The 20108-nt window shown below is 37.0% G+C and overlaps 1 protein-coding gene across 3 annotated transcripts in view; it reads right to left on the bottom strand.

The window, feature by feature from the left end:
* Positions 1-20108, bottom strand: part of DISC1 (DISC1 scaffold protein) — a 201503-nt gene that overhangs the window by 2767 nt on the left and 178628 nt on the right. For 2 of the 3 annotated variants that reach the window (XM_031552422.1, XM_010707011.3), the window contains 3 exons: positions 19266-19509; positions 13871-13915; positions 4404-4521 (listed from right to left, as the gene is read on the bottom strand). In XM_031552422.1, coding sequence (XP_031408282.1) covers positions 4404-4521; positions 13871-13915; positions 19266-19509 — 407 coding nt within the window. Of the gene's footprint in view, positions 1-4403; positions 4522-13870; positions 13916-16223; positions 16300-19265; positions 19510-20108 lie in introns of those variants that run through there. The other variant, XR_002111993.2, reaches the window with a different exon arrangement.

Below are 20108 nucleotides of genomic sequence, written 5' to 3' on the forward strand. Positions count from 1 at the left end.
AAAAAACCAACAAAAAACAAACAAACATACAAAAAAAAATGCATTTGCATAGGTCCGTATGTAAATGTCTCCCTCATGCTTAAATTCTCTATCCAGTGTTGCAGATGTTCAGCCAGTATAAAAGGCAGGAGCCCTGAACAAGTTTCAGCAAGGAATATGCTCTGGTCCTATTATCTCCCAGTGAAAAATTGGCAAAATCTCTCCAATGTAGCACAAGTAGTAAGCTAAAGTACTCAGAAACAATATCATATCCAATCCATTACTGGCAATAACAATGCTACTCTAATATAGTCTTGAAGCTTTTTGCCCATTTGACTTTCTCTTTGAAAAAAGTCTTGTGAAAGATCTGTCAAGATCCTCCTGAAGAAGGATATTTGAGCTCACATCATAGCGGAATCTATGGTTGTCAAGAAGATAAAAGCAGATCTAATGACTGTAGAGTTGCTTGATTTTTAGTGAAAAAAAAAAAAAGGGCCACTGGTTCATCAGCATATTTTCTGTTCTCCTAGCGCAGATGTTTAGAGAAAAGAGACAAAAAGTAGATGTTACAAAACAATTGTCATTCTATAGGAAATATTAGAAACTGAGTATATTGTAAGACAGAAGGCCTTGGAAAGACAGCTGAGTAGTTGGCTGTCGTAGGGCTGAGATAAAGGAAGTTAATCTTTCGGGATTTTAGAGAATAACAGCAATTTTGGACATCTGGAAAGGAAATTAAGAGCAGAAAAAAATCAGAAACAGTTTTTATTTATGTATTTTGCTTGTTTTTAGCAGCTGAGTGCTGCAGTGGCTGAAGAGAGCACCTCACCAAAATGTCACACTACAGTGGTAGTGAATCCACATCAGGAATATTCCACTTCCCTTTTCCATTCTTGTCTCCCTCTTTCACAGCCGTAAGACATAGTTCTACAAAATAACCCAACACTTCTGCTTAGCAGCAACAACAAAAACCAGAATCACCAAAACATTTTTAAAAACTTTGTCCTTTCAGTGATCTGGATAACAGCTGTCTCTGAAACACTTGCTCTAGTGAGATACAGAAGGCAACCAAGTGCATGGGTGGGAAAGCACTGACCTACCTTTGTCACAGCACAAAAAAGGAAGGTGGAACCACGTTCTCTCAGTGTGACACACCATGAAGGACCATTTCTCCTGTCATTCAAAATAAAAATCTAAGAGCGTACCATTGGCAATCCTCACTCTTGTGGGATCCCAACATTGCTTAGAGGTTCACTCGATGAGATTGCTCAGTGAAGTATAGTCAAGGACTGAATTCTACACCACTAATTCTGTGGAGAATCTATACTGGTGTAAAGCAAGTTATACACAAGAGCCTGTCACATAACAGTCAAAGACTGGCAATATTATTTCTAGTGCCTAATGGACGTTTAGGCACAACACTCTATTTTCAGAAAAACTGTTTAAAACATTCACTTTATGTTGAGGTACGGAGATTCTATGTAGCTTTTAAATAATAGTCCAGCCAGCTCTTCTTCCAACAAAAGCTTTTTCACCAGGAAGATCTATTACATGCATTCAAGTTGTCTATCAAAATGCAACTGCTAATTAAGAACAAAAATGACTGTGAAATTGCAATATAGGCTCCATTTAATTTTACTGGGAATTCCAGGCCTTTATTGTCAGGAAAGTAACACCTCTCATCAGCTCTGCAGACACCAGAATGAGTCACCTCTCCTCCTTTGGTTTTTCCAATTAATGATGTGGACTGTTTTCTTCTACTTTCTAATGATTAACTGTAATTGAATGTTTTGTGGGTTTATTTGCCTATACTATACTGAATTTAGCAAATATATCATAGTGCTAGAGATAACTCTTCTCCTCCTTCCCCTTCATTGTTTGATGCTTTTTATACAAAAGTACAGATTAATATTTACTGTGAAAAGCTTCAATATTAAACGAGAATCCTGAGCGGGTTTGTGCAAATACTTAGGACCAAGAAATTTCACTAGATTTCTCTTTTGTGCAGGTTGTGCTGGCAATTACAACTAGCAGCATGATTGAATTAAGTGTTTCATGCCATCAAAATGCAGAATGAAAAACAATGACATCTGGGATTTTTCTTTAATACAAACTTAATTATTAATCAAAGCTATGACACACACTAAACATTGGCAAATGGCTCAAGAGCATCAGGAATTTATTTTTCTCAGTGGGGTCTTTAAAGTGTTTAGAAGACAACAAAACTAATCCACATCCTTGTAGCCCCTCAGATTTTTTACCTATTGCAGTTTGTAATAGTTATATGTAAGATAGTTTTTAGAGGGATGAGAAGGGCAATCTACTGATGCTAATGACAGGCACCAGTCTCAGTGCTGGTTCCTGCAACATAGGCGAGTTACTAATGAGTAAATGTTTATTTTACAGGCACTGGGCAGTTTTTGTTAAAAAACAAACAAATAAACAAAAACCCTAAAAAAAGTCCAGTCTACAAGTCTGTAGTGTTGTGGTAGCTATTCTCATTCCTTTTTGAAGTATAGCACAGTGGTTACACGTGCCAGATGGTAACATTTTATGCATGTTGGTCTGGAGTACTTCTGAAATAATAACTGAATGTTAATGAGTGGTAGCTGAATTGCTGAACTGCTTCTCTGTATGTCCCTATGTTTTAAACATAATTTCATATTTTGTAGCTTATGGTCTTACTAGGAGAACCAAGATATCACAGGGTGTACATTTCTTTATTTAGATAATGTGAGCTGAATTTCACCAATACAGGACACCAGATCTGTATCAAACAGTTTTGGCTAAGAATGAGTTTAATCTACAACTCTTCTCAACTTCCAATGATTAGGTTTAATCTTCTCAGCTTACTTTTGCAGCTTCAGCAGCTACAAAGAAATGTACAGGGTCCATAGAAAATACAGCTAAGTACTACATTATGTACTTGCAGAGTATTTTCATCAAGAATAAAAAATGCAGGTTTTTTTCAGTTAATCCACTCTGCATAGCAAATTTACTATGATCAGACCTATCTTAGTAAACAGGTCTGAATATAAACTTCAATAGAAAAAAAAACTATAAATCTAAACCTCAGTGTTCTACTGGAGTTAAAGAATGACGTTAATTTGCGAGGAAACATATGTCAGGGAAGGAGGGAAGGAAGTAGACACTGTGCGTATACACAAGATACACACAGTTTCTCTGAAAAGAATGCTTATAAGAAATGTTGGGGGGAAAAAGCTGCAACAGAGCACATATGCTGCAAATACGATTCACAGAATATTGAAGCTATCCATGTGATAAGTACAATAAGACGTATTTTGGTACATAGAAATGTTTAGAAAAGGAAGGTTTGAAGTAGTGACAAATTAGTGACTGGATTTCTCCTCTCCAAACTTAGCCACAGCTAGAAATAGATGCTCAGTTACAGAAAACAAGGTAGTACTTCCATACGTTCTACTGATTCTCTTTTCTAGTTTTGTGCTGCACTTTTTCCTGCAGGACTGCTCACTTGACCTTGGGAGGAACTGAGTCTTTTATAGCACCATCATTACCTCAGCTCACCTTCAGGTTTCTGTAAGGGCAACTCTGCTCATTTCTCCAAACATGAATGCACTCATCCTTCTTCCTTGTCCACTTGCCTACCACCTCTTTTCCTGTAAAAAGTAACTGAGTATTCTAATCTTCTTTGATCTCATTGATTCTTATTCTCTTTTTCCTTTCTTAGAAGAACAAAATCTCATTTGTGGTAAGTTTTTATGAAAGTCATAAACAAGAGAAATATTCTATGCTATTAAGTTTTGAAAAATTTCCACAGATGAAGGCCTAACAAATGCCCCTGTAAAGGTTAAGCAGTCTTCAAACAGATGAAGCACAGAAAATGATAAGAGTGTTTTATAAGATATCTCATCCAGCTACTTGCACTGGAGTGTCAGAGGCAGATTAGATTGCATAGGATACCATATGATGCCTGTACTGACAAGTTTTTTCAAAAGAGAAAAAAAAAGCCAAATTACACCTGACCATATACACTGCCTGAGTCAACGATGTAGAATTTAACTAAATCATGCCAACAAAGGTATGCATGTGGATGCTTGTATTCATGCAGTTTTTGGTAGGTGTTCACTTATGTGGGCAGTAACGATGAAAGGACTGTAGCAGTCCTTTGAAAATGTAAAAGCATTTCAATGCCTAATCTCAATTAACAAAGAAATAATTTCAGTTTAAATCAATTAAATGTAGATCAGACCATGGTGAGAATGCACTGTAGGACAACTTGTTACAACAAGAAATTTCACTTTAGTAAAACAATCAGTTATATCTATCTTGGTATAATTTTTAATCTGGATTAAGAACTACTACCCCATTTGAATCTGAAAGTATTTTGCATCATACGTACTAATGTAGGTCGATACTATCTATAGATATATCAAAAAGGATATGAATTATACCTTCATCAACTCCGCAGACTGAAGTTTGCAGTTGGTCTTCCAGATGCACTAGTTTCTCACTTATTGCTTCACATTTCTCCCCCAACTCTGCAGAAAATATGAAGAACTCCTACAGGTAGTGGAAAAAGAAATCATTTATTGCCAGATGTACTTTTCTACCTAATATTTGCATCAAACTAAGGATGAAAATAAAATATTAGTGGGAGGATATGATGTTTTGAAGTGCTAAGATATTGTTTGAAACCTAATCCAAGTTAAAGAGTTAAAAAGTTATTACTATACAGTAATTTGTTGATTTATATGGGAACGAGTTTGTCGTCTCAGTCTATTTCCCATCAGAAAGAAGCCATGATCTCACTTTCAGCACAGGATTAAAGGAGTGTGAAGTCTGAACTGCTCTCTCTCCTCCATGTTGTCTCACCACAGCAGGGGAGGGAAAGCTCACGCTGACTACACCATTTAGGTTCCTAAATTTTAAGTTGTTTTTCTAAATATGATTTACCTTGAGGCCATTTCAGCATTTCACGAAGAGTCACTTTTGGCATCTCATATAACAACAAAAATATACTTGCTGCCTGAGGAAAAATTTGGCTAGAATACTTAGGAACATTTCTCTGATCAACCGATCAGAGAAAACACATCAAATTCTTAGAAAATACAAGATGAAACTACACTATGTTACTACGTGTAATAAGTATAAATCCTTGAAAATAATGGTTGTCCACTTACAACTTCATATAGACAAATTCTTCTTCTATTTTAAATTGAATATTCTGAACCCATTACAAAGGCAGTTCCTACAGATTTGTTTGCTTTTGGATGTACTGAGCAAAGATAATTTATATCTTTTACATTTTGTATTGACTTCCTCTTTGAGAAATGACTCAGGTAAGTGTCATATTTGAGTGGAAAAAAATCAAATAATTTGTACATCACTGAGACTAGTCTCTACCCGCCCCCACCCCTGAGGGGAAAGGGGGAAAAGACTATGGTGTCAAGATAAACTTCTGCTGGAACTGTGTTGGAAAAAAAATGGATCATTCATCAGCTGGAGTCCAGATAACTATATTTTCTCTAGATGTGTATGTACTCATGTATAAAGCCAGCTACACATGTCACCATCTACAAACATCAGAAAATTTTTGCTCCTTTGAAAAAGTATTCGTAGTCCTTTGCTCTGAACTGCTGATGTAGTAGTAGGCATCTTTGGCTATGTGAGAGAAATCAAACCTTCAGTCAATGAAATCATGCTAGGAATTTTTGGAACACTGCCCATTGTGAAGCACTCTGATTTTTGGTAAAGACATTTACCAGTCCTTGATTTCATGCTACCCTTACAGTTTGTGTCACGCACTGCACACGTAGAGTCAAATGTTAGAAGAGCTTTTCTTGCTGGTACATCCTCTGTTACATCTTCTGCTACAGCACAGAGCTCTGACCTTTCTGCCTTTCTATGTTTGCTGCTAGACACAGCTATTGAGCAGATTGCACAGGGATACAATAAGCTTCAGCTCAAAGCCTGGACAAGTGAGTTGGGGAGAGGTTATGCTGCAAATGCCTACAGCTTAGACGTTGGGATACACATGCGAATCAGCTGTTTGAATCTCTGGTTGGTGCATGGAACCTCAGCAGCCACCTTCAGAGTCATTATCAGATATCAGAATTTATGACATTATTCAACAGAGTCTATGGAAGTAAAATTGCCCCACTGTTTTTAAATTAAGAACAGGGGAGGAGAAGATATATGTTCTCCCTACATCAACTAGAAATGTCCTTGTTTCAGGACTGGGGACAGAAGACAAAGAACAGTCATCCAGCTGCTAAATTGTTATTCAATACACCAGCAGGACTCCATATGCTTTTAGGAAGTGGGATAACCCAGGCAATTTATATCAACAGAAAGCTTTTAGGAATCATTCTATGACACGCATACAAGAACAGATGTCAGTTGTCTAAAAGTACCTAGGCCTCATGCTAGAAAGAAAAGGTTCAGTAAATTGTAGCAAAACTGTAAAAGATTCAGTAAATTATAAGTAAAACTACTCTGAAAACACATCTAAAATGATGACCGTTCTAGACAAAGTTCCATATCCTGAGCAGAGATTTTTCTTTAGCAGTTACTCATAAGAAAATCAGATCTTCACACAACTCTCATCACAAACACGCAAGAAAACAAGATAAAAAACATGCAGCGTTACATCATCATTGAAGAGTTAATTTAGGAGCAATCGCTTTTAATTAATGCGTAGACTCTTAAGGGTTGCTCTGACAGACAAAATCCACAAGTGAATTCAAATCAGATTCTTTCTACATATTGTGTACTTAGGCAAAATGAAGTATTCTTGTACAGATGCTGAGGAAATAGTATTTTACAGCATCACATAAAAAGCAGAGTCCAGCTCATGCAACATCAATGTGTTGTACACTTTTGTCTGATACATTTACTGCTTTTAGCAAGGCAATACTGTTGACAGTGGGACAGTTTGTCCAAATAATCATTCAATGAACTAGTACTGCCACGAGTTGCTCTAAGAGAAGATCTATGTATTTCCACCAGTTTAAAATGGTCTTCATGTTTCCTGTCTAGTAAACAGAAGCACAAGGAGTCACACTGAGCATCTAATCTAAATGATAAGCACACTGCTGTATTTGTCTAACCCCGTTATGAATATCCACAGTGGAAAATACATTCCTAATCTGCATGCCAGTGAACAAAGAGGGTAAAATGGACCTTTTAGACCTATACACCCTCACTGACCTCAGATGAGATAAGAGAAATCGATGAGAAGCATTTAGAGACATGATTGCCAAAAGAGGCTCCTAGTTGCAAGTATGGCCTAGTTCTGAGGTCCTCAAATCCTGAAAATTTGAGATAAAGTATAACTACGGCTTGAAATTCACAGTAGCAATGCAGAAGGATGATTACATTTACTAGTGTGTGGCTACCTACTCTGATCTCATGTTTGATATTTTCTTTTCATTTTTAAATACAACTTTATAGCCAAGTAAAGAAGAGTCTCAGGAGTGATGGAAGGAAGGGACCGATGAACTAACTCTCAGGGCCAAACGAATTTGGGTTAATGTTCATTTTGTACCAAAGCCATCTCGTGAAGCTTTGTATCAATGCAAATTTGTGTTTTGGGGTTCTGTGTTGTTCTCACAATAAACATGCTCAGAAATAACATTCTGTAATTGATACAGCTATAGGCATTAATTTGTTTGTCAGCTAAATACTTACATTCTCACTTAAAGTAAAATATCTATTCTATCTCAAGTGTAAAAAACGTAGTAAGGCTACAGCGCATTATGAGTATATACTGAATTGTCTAAAAATGTAACAGAAATCCTGTTTACTTCAGAAACTAAAATAAATGAGTAAATGAGTACTGGGAAAAACTAAGTGCTCAATGCAGAATTGTTCAAACAATACAGAGAGGCAGGAAATAAGTTACTAGGTAAAAAAAACAATTAAACTTGTTTAATCACTGAACACTTGAAGCCTATTTAATCATAACTGTATGGCTATGCCTTTTCTGTGGTTTAACTACAATAACTCCATAAATTAGGCATTACATTCCATTAATGCTAAACTTCTGATGTGAACTCTACAGCTTCAATATAGCAATAACTATGTACAGATAAACTATTTTTGTATCTTTAAGACACAGAGCTGCCTTTTCGGCTGAAAAGAGAAGTTCCTCCGCAGTTTAGACAAAAGCATTGTTTCTCAAGAAAATATTCACAGACATCATGCAAAACTCACAAGAGGGCTATCCCACAGATTGTGATTTGACAGTATATATGAGTGGCCTATTTTATTTTGGCCTATATTTATATATAATCATTTTTTATTATGGTGTGCTGGTACAGATAGCTCTAATTTTAGTTTAATATCAAGAGCTCTACATGAGATGGCAAAAACATACTGCTCTCAAAAAAACAAACGGGAAAAATTCTAAAGATTCAATTAATTCCACAGCTCTCACCCCCAGATCCTCATACGAAAAAAGCACAATAACCCAGAGATGTAGGAAAGATTCCTTTCAGTGCCTTCTATGCCTACTAATATCACTGGCAGCATTTTTGTTTGATGTTTGCCCATGTAGGTAGGGAAACTGCTGGCATTGACACACACTATTCACAACATCTCCTGACTGGAAAGTGGAACTATACACTGATCAACAGCACTTTGAGAGGGAAGTGGACTCTGCCTTCAGCTTAACATATAAGTAAGATACAACTCATTCAAGCTTGTAAGTGATGTCAGTGCTACAAGCTACTGTAAGTCTTAAGACTTCTTTAGTTATTTCTGCACTAACAGCAATTTTAAGAAGCAGCTAGGCGAGAGATTGAAGCAGTCAGGAAAGAGCTGAGATGCAATATTGCTTTATGGATTTTTCTGTGAACTGATGATGTAGGTGGTTGGGATTGTCTTCAAAATCCTGAAGCAGGTAGAAATGGTACAAATTAGGATGCAATTTAGTTTTTTGTTTGTTTGTTTTTTGTTTTTTTTAAATAACTGAAGAATTCCTCTGCTTTCTCCTGCAAAGTAGGATTTAGAAATCCTCCCTTTGTCCCAGGGATGTGAGAAACATAAAGAGCAGGCAATGTTCCAGCTGCTGCACAGCACTAGTGCACTGAATTAAGAGCAAAGGAAATGGCTTCACTTCAGTCTTTTGCATTTTGTTTTACCTTTTCAATAGTCATTTTAGTCACCTATGAGCAACAGCTCCTCAACAACATTACTCAAGTTAAATGTTTGATCAGCTTTTCCAGTGCAAATACCTTCTATGCTCTCCTGAATTCAGTTAATTCAGTTCAGTAACGTTGTATAGAAGAATCAGTAATTCAGCAGCTAGATAAATCTAATACTGCTAGGAATGAGAGTGTATATTAGTATGGTTGCTGCACTGAGAAGCAGGATTCCAGATACATCCTGAAAATCTGTTCTTCCTTCACAGGAACCTGGTAAAAAGAAGTTGCTCTTCTTCAACCTAGCAGTATCATCACCCCACTGAAATATGGAAAATAAAAGCCTTAGGAGACCTGCAGAACATCATAGCCGGATTTTTTTTTCCACCAAAAATTGCTCTCTCTACCAAAAAAAATCTTCTCATTACTAAATCCTCTCACTCCCATAAGGTAAAATCATATAAAGCAACGTAAATAACTACAAAATGCCGCCCTTGGAGACACACTTCTTGTTATGGTTCAGGGCTTAGTACAGTGACTTATTGTTTGCAGAAGTGCTGCATGCTTGCCTTCACTCCTCACCAAAGTTAATGGAAATTGTGAGCACTTGAAACTCCAGAAAGTCAGGCCAGGGCACTTCTTAAATCACTTCTAAGAATAAAATGCCAACATCCATATGCTTGTCTTGCTTGAGCAGATGTTTGTGTCACATGCAGGCTGTGTGCATACACCCTCAGTTAGTGAGCTACATAGCCATAGTGTCTAAAAAACAGCTGAAAGAAGCCTTTGCCTCTGCCATGCTCTCAGAATTCCTACCAAGTATATTGCTTAGTGCTGGTGTTGTAGATGAGGAGGATGAAGCAGACACTGACAGCAGGCCTAATCTCAGACTCCGAAAATAATGCCTCTTACTCTTGGCCACCATCATCCTAGCATCATGGCATGAATGGCTATTTAATGAACACTTTATTCCTACAGGTTTTCTTCCTTTCTTCAGCATGCCCTATCTTCCACACAGGGAGACGTGCAGACCAATGTCGTATTCATGCGGAGGATCTGACATTCTGAACTAAGCACAGTAATTATTTCTTACAACTGACATTCCCGTTAATGAGGCTGCAAATGACTTTTGCTCTTTGTTGGTAATGAATCCCACTCTATTTGCAGTCCATTATAACCCACCTTTCCAACTCTGCAGTATTGCCATCTTAGCTGTTATTTGCCATCTGTATACATAAACACAACTTTTTTCTTCTCCAAGTGTAATTTACACCTGGAGAATCTTTTAATATATCCAATTGTATTGATTTCAGGCCACTCTTTCAATTTATCAAGAATATTTGGAATTCTAATCCTAATTGAAGTTACATTGACTGGTGCACAGACTCCTAGTCCATCTCTTTTTTAAAGGCAAATACCAGCTCTGCTTTTTACTGATCTCCTGGGACTTCAGCCTTCTTCTGGAGTTCCCAGAGAACCTTGTTAATGGTTTGGATATTGTTTTCCTTGGCTCCTATGAACTTTAGAAGGAATTTCATCAGTCTAGCCTGACTTGAGTGCATCTCATTTACCTTCAGACCCTTTACCATGCTCTTCTCTTGCTAGCTTCAGGTAAATACTAAGAGCATTCCATACATATGGACTCAATTTATTACTTCTAGAAAGACCAAAAGGTAAAAAAAAAATAAAGAAAGAAAAATAATCTGCACTTTGTTCTCTTCTTATTATTCTCTCATTTACCCTTATTAGAAGACATACCGATGCTTTCTTTCAGCTATCCCTAATGTATCCCTTACCACTGAAGTCTCCTACCAGTTTGCACCTTCTGCTTACTACTTAATGTGCACTGTGGTCTTCCTGGTTCATCTTTATACTGTGCATTATTCTTTTAGGCTCACTGTTAGCAACATTTTTTCCTTCTCAAAATGCTTTTGGGCCACTAAAGAGTTTCTGACGTAGACACAGTCCGTAACTGTGTGCTCTCTTCTGCACCAAAAGGATATGATACTTTACTGGAAATATGACATCTTCTAGAGAGTAGCAAAAGTCATCTGCTGCTTCCTCCTACCTATTGTTTCCTCGATTTTCTTCAAGTGATTTTTTATTTTATTTTTAATGGAGATAGCTTTGTCTTCTCTCAGAACTAAGTTCAAGTCTTTTTCCCAATTACTTCTGCTCTTATCATCTTCTACTGACAGACTGCTGGCTTGGTCCATCAGCCTACTTGTGCATATTTGGGAGAATTCAGTACTACAACATGCTCTAGTTTTTCATATGCAACAAATCAGGCATAAAGCTTTCCAGACAGCTGTTTTCTAACTGTGAACAATCTCCCCACAATCACATTCTTTTCCCACATTCCTTTTGCTTGCACTGATCCCTCCTCTGCAAGGATATAACACAAGAGAGTGTTAAATGACTCATCAAAAGTATAGCTTGATGTTGGGAATTCTTCTCCTCATGTCTCTTCCACTACAGCCAAGGAGGAACATCCTTGGAAAAGTAGCTACGCAGACATAGAGCTTTTCATTGCCTTTCAGCAGAGGAAACAGTCTGTGTGACAGCAGTCTTTTCGTTCTCATCTTAGTAGACTCAAGGTCTACCCTGAGTGCAGACTTCCCAAACCAGTGCAAAATACTTCACTGGCTCATTTAATTAAACTGTGACAATTCCAGTTCCACTTGTGGGAAAATAAGGCTATTTATTGACTCACAAATAAAAACTCACAGTGGGCCAGGACTTGGAAAAGAAACAAAAGCAGCAAACTGTTTTCTAACATCCACATCCTGCTGTGATAGGAGTCACCATAGCTGGATACCATTTATAGGTGGCTTGTAGTATTGTTCATTCTCATCTCTGCTCCCAAGTTACTTAGATGCAACAATCTGGAATGACTAACAGAGTGACCTCCTGCAGGCAATGAGGAGACTGACAAGGATTAAGGGATCAGACTGTTAAAGGAACATTTGGGCAAAGCCTTGACATGGTACAGAGTGCTGACAGTTTCACAGATTCTTTATAGAGCTGTCTACAAGTCAACATCAATCCAGCTGTGGCAGTGTGGTTGAGAGCTTGGACTTCTAACTCATTTCCATTTCCTTTATTTATATTGTTGCTCTCAATTTTTTTTATGCAATTTTCCCCTCAAAACTTCGAAAGTTGTTCTGTCTCTGAGGACTATAAGACCATTACTTCTTACTAAAGGCTTCCACAGCATTAACCCTCTATGCCTGGGCTCTCTGGTGCATTCATAAGCCCAGCATGCATACCACTTTCATGTTCTGGGCTCATCTGCTGCTGAGTAAAAGGATAACTTCTTCAGTCAGGGTCTGGGCTTTCAGCGGAGGTCACTGCTGCACACAAGCTTTCTGCAGACCTCTCATCTGTTTTAGTCTAAATCAAATGCAATTTTAACTTTCCAGAAAATCTTTTGCTCTCTTGGCACCTATCACTGCCAATATTCTCTCATTTTGCCTTTCCAGCAGTAGAGCTTCTTGCTACCCTTATCCTGTGGGACCACCTGCTTCTACTTCATGTCATCCACTGTGTACCTGAACGGTTTTGCTATAACTCACAGCAAAATTCACAGTTGAGACGGGCTATTTGCATTTTCTGGTGACCATTTTTTGCAAAGTTCACCTTCACACTCAAGGCTTCCCATTTTTATTTATGCTGAATTCACATATAGCTAAACAATGGATCCTAGGCATGTTCTCATGCAGCAGTCCCCTTCTATACATGATCAACGATCAGACTTCGGTTTTACAGATTTCCTTTCATGGAGCATTTCAGTTGCTCTACAGCCTTTGAAATCTTTGATGGGTATTATGGAAGTAGTTATCCTGAACTGCAAATTCTCATTTTATTTTATTTTTATAAATTTGCTTGGCTAATTCTTATAACTCATACTTGTCATGTGGGATGTGCACTACTGTGGGAAGTGAATTAGGCATTATTTACCCATGCCATTAATTTGCTGGCTGGACATAATGCATAGATATTAATTTCTTTAAAATGTAGGTTGCAACCCAAGGCATATTGATACAAAATTGGACACTCAAACAGTACAACTACACAAACCAGTACGAATCTCCTTATGCGTATATTACCAGAACTTCTAGTTTGCATGTAGACAGTAACAAGCAGATTTTTTCTCAACACTTACTCTCATAGGAAATACATCTCATGCTACTCAATTATTCTGGAATTTGCTCAGTAGGATAGGATCTGACATCTTTTTATTTATGAAAATAGTGTAAAATGACAAACATTCAGTATTTTTATTCAGATTAAATTCCTATTGACACATATTCTGCTGCTGTATGCTTTTATACATCTCAAATAAATTCAAAGGGATTTATAAAGGTATTTTTAGTGGTACACAAGGAGCCAAGTAAAATATCATGATTTTGTTCAATTCTTAAGCATTATTATGGTGCTGCAGTACAACTGGCTAAATATAATCTATCCTACATTTCCCCAGCATATCCGTTCTGTTGTACATTTGTATAAAAAGCATTAGAAAAGTGCAATTTAACTATAATCTCTCCAGAATACACAGCAATTTTGCCATTATCTTTTACAGAATAAAAGAATGGGACTACTATATTTGTACCTATGCTATTTTTCTAAATGTCTGAGTACTTCATAGTGATTTTGCTCTCAAATTTTTACACAAAGGTAATCCTATAGAAATAGATATCATTAGTTTTAATTCAGCCCAAGAATATAATATCACCACTTTATACTGTCTAGAAAACACTTACCTCAGATAAATGACCCTCTGCTCCAAATGAAATGTCTTCAACAACCTGTTAGATATAAGTTATTAAATATATGGTAGATAGAAGTTGTATAAGCATTAAGATTTCAATGGAACTTACAAAAACGGTATGGCACATAAAGTTATATAAGATGAACAATTACATCATTTTGCTACACATCTATGAAATATTTCAGTCGGGTTTATAGTGGAGGTGTGGCAGCCACCCAATATTTGAAGTGAAATTTAGACACGTTTTATTAAAACCTGACTTTTAGCTTCTCTGTTAAAACCAACATGGACATGGGCTCTAAAACTGAAAAACTTACTATAGATTGAGATAAACTTATCTACCAGACTCTTACCAATCTACATACACCATTCAGAAGTCACAAAAGTTTTCTAGCACAAATCTTCTAAGTCACTTCGGCCAAGAAAAATGAGAAAACACCAGAGATGGTTTATATTAATAATCTGTGGTAACTATGGTTCCTCTCTCAAAACTTAATTGATCTGTAAATTCTATAAGAAATTAGCTAATATTTCCTTGATTGGTTGAGCAGCAATGAAAAAAACATTCAGTTAATATTATTGGAAAAGCATTAATACTTACCATACAAACAATATTGATAATATTTAAATAAACTGAGATAGGGATATTGCTTTGATAGGTCAACACTTATTATTACAAGTATATATGTATTTCTATATTAAAGCATAACTCTGCCATGAGATCGTTGTTATTATTGGACATTTCCTAAGTCTATCTGAAGAAAGGTTGTTTAAATTTATTTTACCTGTAGTATTCATTTTCTCATTATAATTTTACTGTAACATGCTTGTAATCATTGCATGTATTGAGACAACAGTATCTCAAGGTAACAGTTCCCAAGAAGATCAATGGTATCCTGGGGTGCATTAAAAAGAATGTGGCTGAAAGGTCGAGGGAAATAATGCTTCCTTCTACTCTGCCCTGGTGAGGCCAGATTTAAAATACTGTGCCCAATTCTGGGCTCCCCAGTTTAAAAAAAGACAGGGATCTCCTAGATGAAGTCCATCAGAGGGCCACAAAGATGATTAAAAGCCTGGAACATCTCACTTATGAGGAAAGGATGGGTAACCTGGGTTTGTTCAGCCTGGAGAAAAGAAGACTGGGAGAGGATCTGATTAATATTTATAAGTATCTAAAGGGGGGTTGGGAGGCAAATGGATGAGGCCAGGCTCTTCTCAGTGGTGTGTAGTGATAGGACAAGGAGTGATGGCCTAAAACTTGAACATAGGAAGTTCCATACTAACAGGTAGAAGAATTGCTTCACGGTAAGAATGAGGGAGCACTGGCACAGGTTGCCCAGAGAGGTGATGGAGTCTCCTTCTATGGAGATATTCAAGATCTATATCTGGACATCTACCTGTGCTACCCATTGTAGGGTACCTGCTTGAGCAATGGGGTTGGACTCTATGATCTCTTGAGGTCTCTTCCAATTGCTGCAGTTCTTTGATTTGGTGCAATTCTGTGAACTGTATCTAAAGAATTGGCATGATGTTTGCCAATAGCTCAATAGCTATGACAGAATTACTCTCAACGAAGAGGCATCTTATTACACAACAATGTGTGTGACTGTTCAGCAATGATCTGACCATAGCATACAAGCCAGCTTGCGTTTTTTTTTTTTAACAGCAACTCCTTCCCTAGATTAATGCAGAAAACAGTCAAACACTGACTTTCACTGATGCTTAATGCTGACATTCAAAAAGATGATTAAATTTAAAGTTTCCAAATTACTTTTAAAGCTCTACAAACACAACATTTAATTAAAACTCAAATGAGAGCACTGTTTATTTAGCTTTCTAAAGGCTTTGTCCTTTACACATGGCACAATTGCCTCCTGGATCACAGGCTATCTCAATTCATGTTAGTGGGCTGCAGCCTGCTGACCAAAGTTTTCTTGTTGGTTGCAATTGCTAAATTCTGAAAAACGTGTCATACTCTGTGATGACTTCTTTTTAATGAGAGACATCACACTGAATATTACTTTTTTTTCTCCCACAGTTGTCCATTTAATATGACTTTTATTTACTGTAAAAACAGTGACTGATATCAATGTTTTGCAATGAAAGAACTCTTTCCCAACACCAGTCAGTGATCAAGAAAATGTTCTGAAATATCTTCCCAGCTGGCAAAACTGAAGAATGCAGATGTGAGTAAAGAAAAACAGCTCTAACTCTTAACCTTTTTCCTTGCTTTAGTTATAGCAAAAAAAGAGAAATAATCCACAAAGAATTCTGATAGGATAGCTACCAAAAATGCTGACTTACTAAAGTTAACACTACTGAATTTTTATTTTATTTTTTTTTACCTTGTAACTTTAATCACCTCAATTTTCTTGAAATCTAGTAGGTGTTTCTTTCCTTCATAGTGATTAAGAGGGAACACTGCACAGCATGCCAGGCAGCAGCAGCAAAAGAAAAAAGGATAGGTCAGGAACTCCAGCTTGCAGTGCACACATACTCACATTCATCAAGACACTTGGTGTTAAGGAGGTCTCAGCACACATACATCTCTGTTTATTACTTGTTGCTATTTCTAGTGTTATTGAAAGGTTTTTTTTTACTCATACATTACCAGCAAGCAAAGGATAAAGCAAGATTTCCTAAAGAGTAGAACAGACAGGCATTTATGTCTGAAGAGAAATGAAACGTTACTACATATTTTAGAAATCACTTGTACTTATTTATATCTAACTACAATTCTAACGATCTCGGCAACTTTAACCTTGCTCACATGCAACGTGAGCAATGTAATTTGCATACAGTTTAAAAGCTTGGAATATTTCTGGAATCAAAACTAGAATCCATCTTGAATTCCTCTGAGACTTGGGAGAAAAAACAAGACCAATTAGTTCGCAGAAGACCAACTGAAACTGCACTGGCAGAGCACCTTATTTTCAGCAAGTCAGTCACTGTATAGAAAATACATGCCTGTATGAAAATTCAAGAATCTATTTTAACTACATTAGACAGCAAGCTGACTTTGACATGACTGAAACTAGGCCCATTGTCTATCACTTTGCTTCATCATTTTAAAAAATATTATATTCGTCTGAGGTATCTGTGGTTGAGAGGGGTACACCTTAATTTCTAAGTAAACCAGATTATGTGAGGATAATTTTTCTGGCCCTATTTTATTTAATTTGACCAATAAATGAGTAATGATGTTTCAGTAAGCTGAGCTGCCAAAGCACGTGATAGTCTTCGCCACTCAACAGTCAGTTTTACAAAGGAAGCCTTACTTACAGTGCCATAGTTTACTGCACTAGGAACTAGGGAAAAAAATATCAGTGCTGTCCTAGAAAACAGTTATGATGACTAAGCAACTGTTGATAGTTAATAAAACTGTGCTCATATTTGATAGAGACATATCCGGACTTTCAAAGAATTTACACCTTGCATATTTTATATCGGGACAAATTATATATAGTGATGATTTTCATTTAAAAATGAAAAATGGTCATCCTGCAAAGCAGTATGTGAGGATCTAAGGGAGGGGATATTTCCATTCATCTATTCTGTTTTTCTCATTCTTCTGCTTCTTGTTTCTTCCTTTCTGCATACACAGTAGGATATAACTATATGCAAAATTGCATTTATAATATACATCAACAAAAACAAATCACTTCTCTGTTATATTTAGCCAGATACAACATGATATATAACTGGAACACTTCATCTATAGCATTTCACCATCAAGTAAATTAATTACCTGCACCTTCAAAGGCATCTGTACCTGTATTTGTATTATTACTCTCTTGCTGTACTCTTTTGAAGCTAGCTATTCAGTAAGCTCTAAATATAAAGAATGCCACTCTTCCTTTTGCTTCAGTGATCAACCCTCCCTTTAGGTATTTCCTGAAGTAGAACAGAGAGGACAGTTGGAGGAATGTATCATTCTAGAAACAAGGTAACCACATCAAATTATTCCTCTCAGAAGGATAGCACAGCCTTGTAGATAATATCAAATAGGGTATCTTGACAAATACACATTTTTCCATTAGATGCTTCCACTTGATTATAAAAACAAACACCAGCAAAACTTTCTTTGGCAACCCAGCCTTCTGACTACTGTGACTCACTCCAAAACCAAAAGTCACCACACTTCATTTACCTTTATGTCATTCCAGGGGACAGCAGTCCCACTTTTCATGTAAGTGACTTGGGCTTGCAGATGAAATGATACATATTGCATGAATTTCAAGAGAACTACAGGAAAAAAACAGAACACTGAAGCCACCAGAGCTTCTCAGCTGCACTTTCGAAAGGGAATCACAGCTTTCCGTAACCAACCAAGCTGCTCATATTACTTCAGCCTACTCATCAGGGATATAATGTGAAAAAAAAAAAAAAAAAAAAGAGAGATCAAAGAGAAAAATACCTAAATCAAAGCCACAGATGACCATTTCCAACAAAAATGCCCTCTACATGGATTCAGTCTGCAGAACACCTCTCCTAGCCTGCAAGTACTGATGAACCCTACTTTAAAAACAGAATTTTACTCAAATGGAAGATTTTTACAGTAAGGTAACACCTTGCTTTCTGCTAAGACTCAGCCGGAATAAATGCAAAATGTGATATCAGCTTTCAATGTAATGCACAGTTCAATGACACCTAGCACCACATGCGATTAAGCACGTTTTCAATTTTTGTCAATCAAATTCCAAGGTAGTAAAACCGACAACTCCTGTTGGAGTGCCTTTTTGTCACATTACTGTTACTGGGTGACGAAGCTTTTCAACAGCTTTTTTTTACCTTGACAGTGCAGTGATTTTATTTGTTTTTAGGTAGTTAGAAATATTTAAGCAAGGATGGCATACCAGAGAAGAACACAAAAACTTCAAAGAAATTTCTCAGATCCTTTAACCCCCATGATTTTTTCCTTCTTTTACTATTGGCTATGTGCTAGAAGCCAACTGGAAGCTGAGCTACAAAGCCTTTGACACTTCCACGAGAGCAGGAAAACTCACCCACTCCCCACTTCAGCTAACCCAGGGCTAACAAGTCAGCAGAATTAACTCAGAGTGAAACTCATAGATATGATGAGGAGCAGCTGGTAATTTCTGTTAAATACTTAAAGAATCTTCAAGAAAATTGTTTTCCTTTGAACCCTGATGTATACTCTTTATTCACTGCCTGAATAATTTCCACATTTTGAAAAGACTGATGGTTCCAGGAAAAAGAGTTGAAGGGCTTCTGAGTAAATAATAAGCTATTTTATTCTTGTCTCATATTGGAGGACAGATGTTAAGATCATTTTTAACTTGCCCTGCTGACCAGGTTTATCTTTTTCTCTCAAAATAAGAAACAACACTATTGCTTCAAATCCATCTGTAGGGTATTCCAGATACCTGTTTCAGCTTACTGTGCCTAGGACAAGGAGCACTGTCCCACTTCGTGACCTTTGGAAAGTGATCTTCTTTCCTCTTTTCAGAATCAGAAGGGGCATCAGCAGTCATCTCCAGCTCGTCCATTTGGTTCTCCGTTTCCTCAAAGCCACAGCAACTGGTTTCTTTCAGTTGAAACCCTCGGATCAACAGCTGACAGGCCTCTAAGTCAGCTTCCCACACTCTCTGAAGCAGCTGGCTCCCGCAGCTGAAATAAAAGCCAAAAGAAAATAAAACTGCAGTTCAGGGAGAACAGTTGCTATTTCAAGTAACTTCGGGGTTACTGCTTGTGATTAGATAGGAAAACAAAAACAATGGAAAAACAACGGCAAATCAAAATGCTTCCACGGAGCTATTTCAAACTAAAAAGCAAAAATGTGATGGTCTTATTGCAAAGCAGATGTCATTAAAAAGAAGTCTTTAAGATGCTGTTTCCAACTGGCAACATGTGACCATCTCCTGATTCAATGTAAGTCCAGAAGCCTTGAACTCACCACCAGTGCTTTCTTTATTTTATCAGGTAAGCCAGCCCAAAAGCAGTCATGGAGCATTTGAATTCTTGTAGAAGATAATGGATCAGCAATCACATTATTTACCACGTTAAATCAGCTCTAGTGTTTAAAAAATAGGTACAACCATGACTTCTAATTTTTTCATTATGCTGAAATGTGCATGCTTCAACCTAGAGAATCAGCTTAAGCTGGTAATACCCTCTCTTTCAGACTTCTACTTTTGAAGTTGTCCTTATCTCTCTCTAAAGTGGTCTTTTGGGTTTTCTTGTGTATGTGTTTTTTCTTTTTTAATTTT

The sequence above is a fragment of the Meleagris gallopavo genome, chromosome 2, assembly GCF_000146605.3.
Source record: "Meleagris gallopavo isolate NT-WF06-2002-E0010 breed Aviagen turkey brand Nicholas breeding stock chromosome 2, Turkey_5.1, whole genome shotgun sequence".
Lineage (NCBI taxonomy): Eukaryota > Metazoa > Chordata > Aves > Galliformes > Phasianidae > Meleagris > Meleagris gallopavo.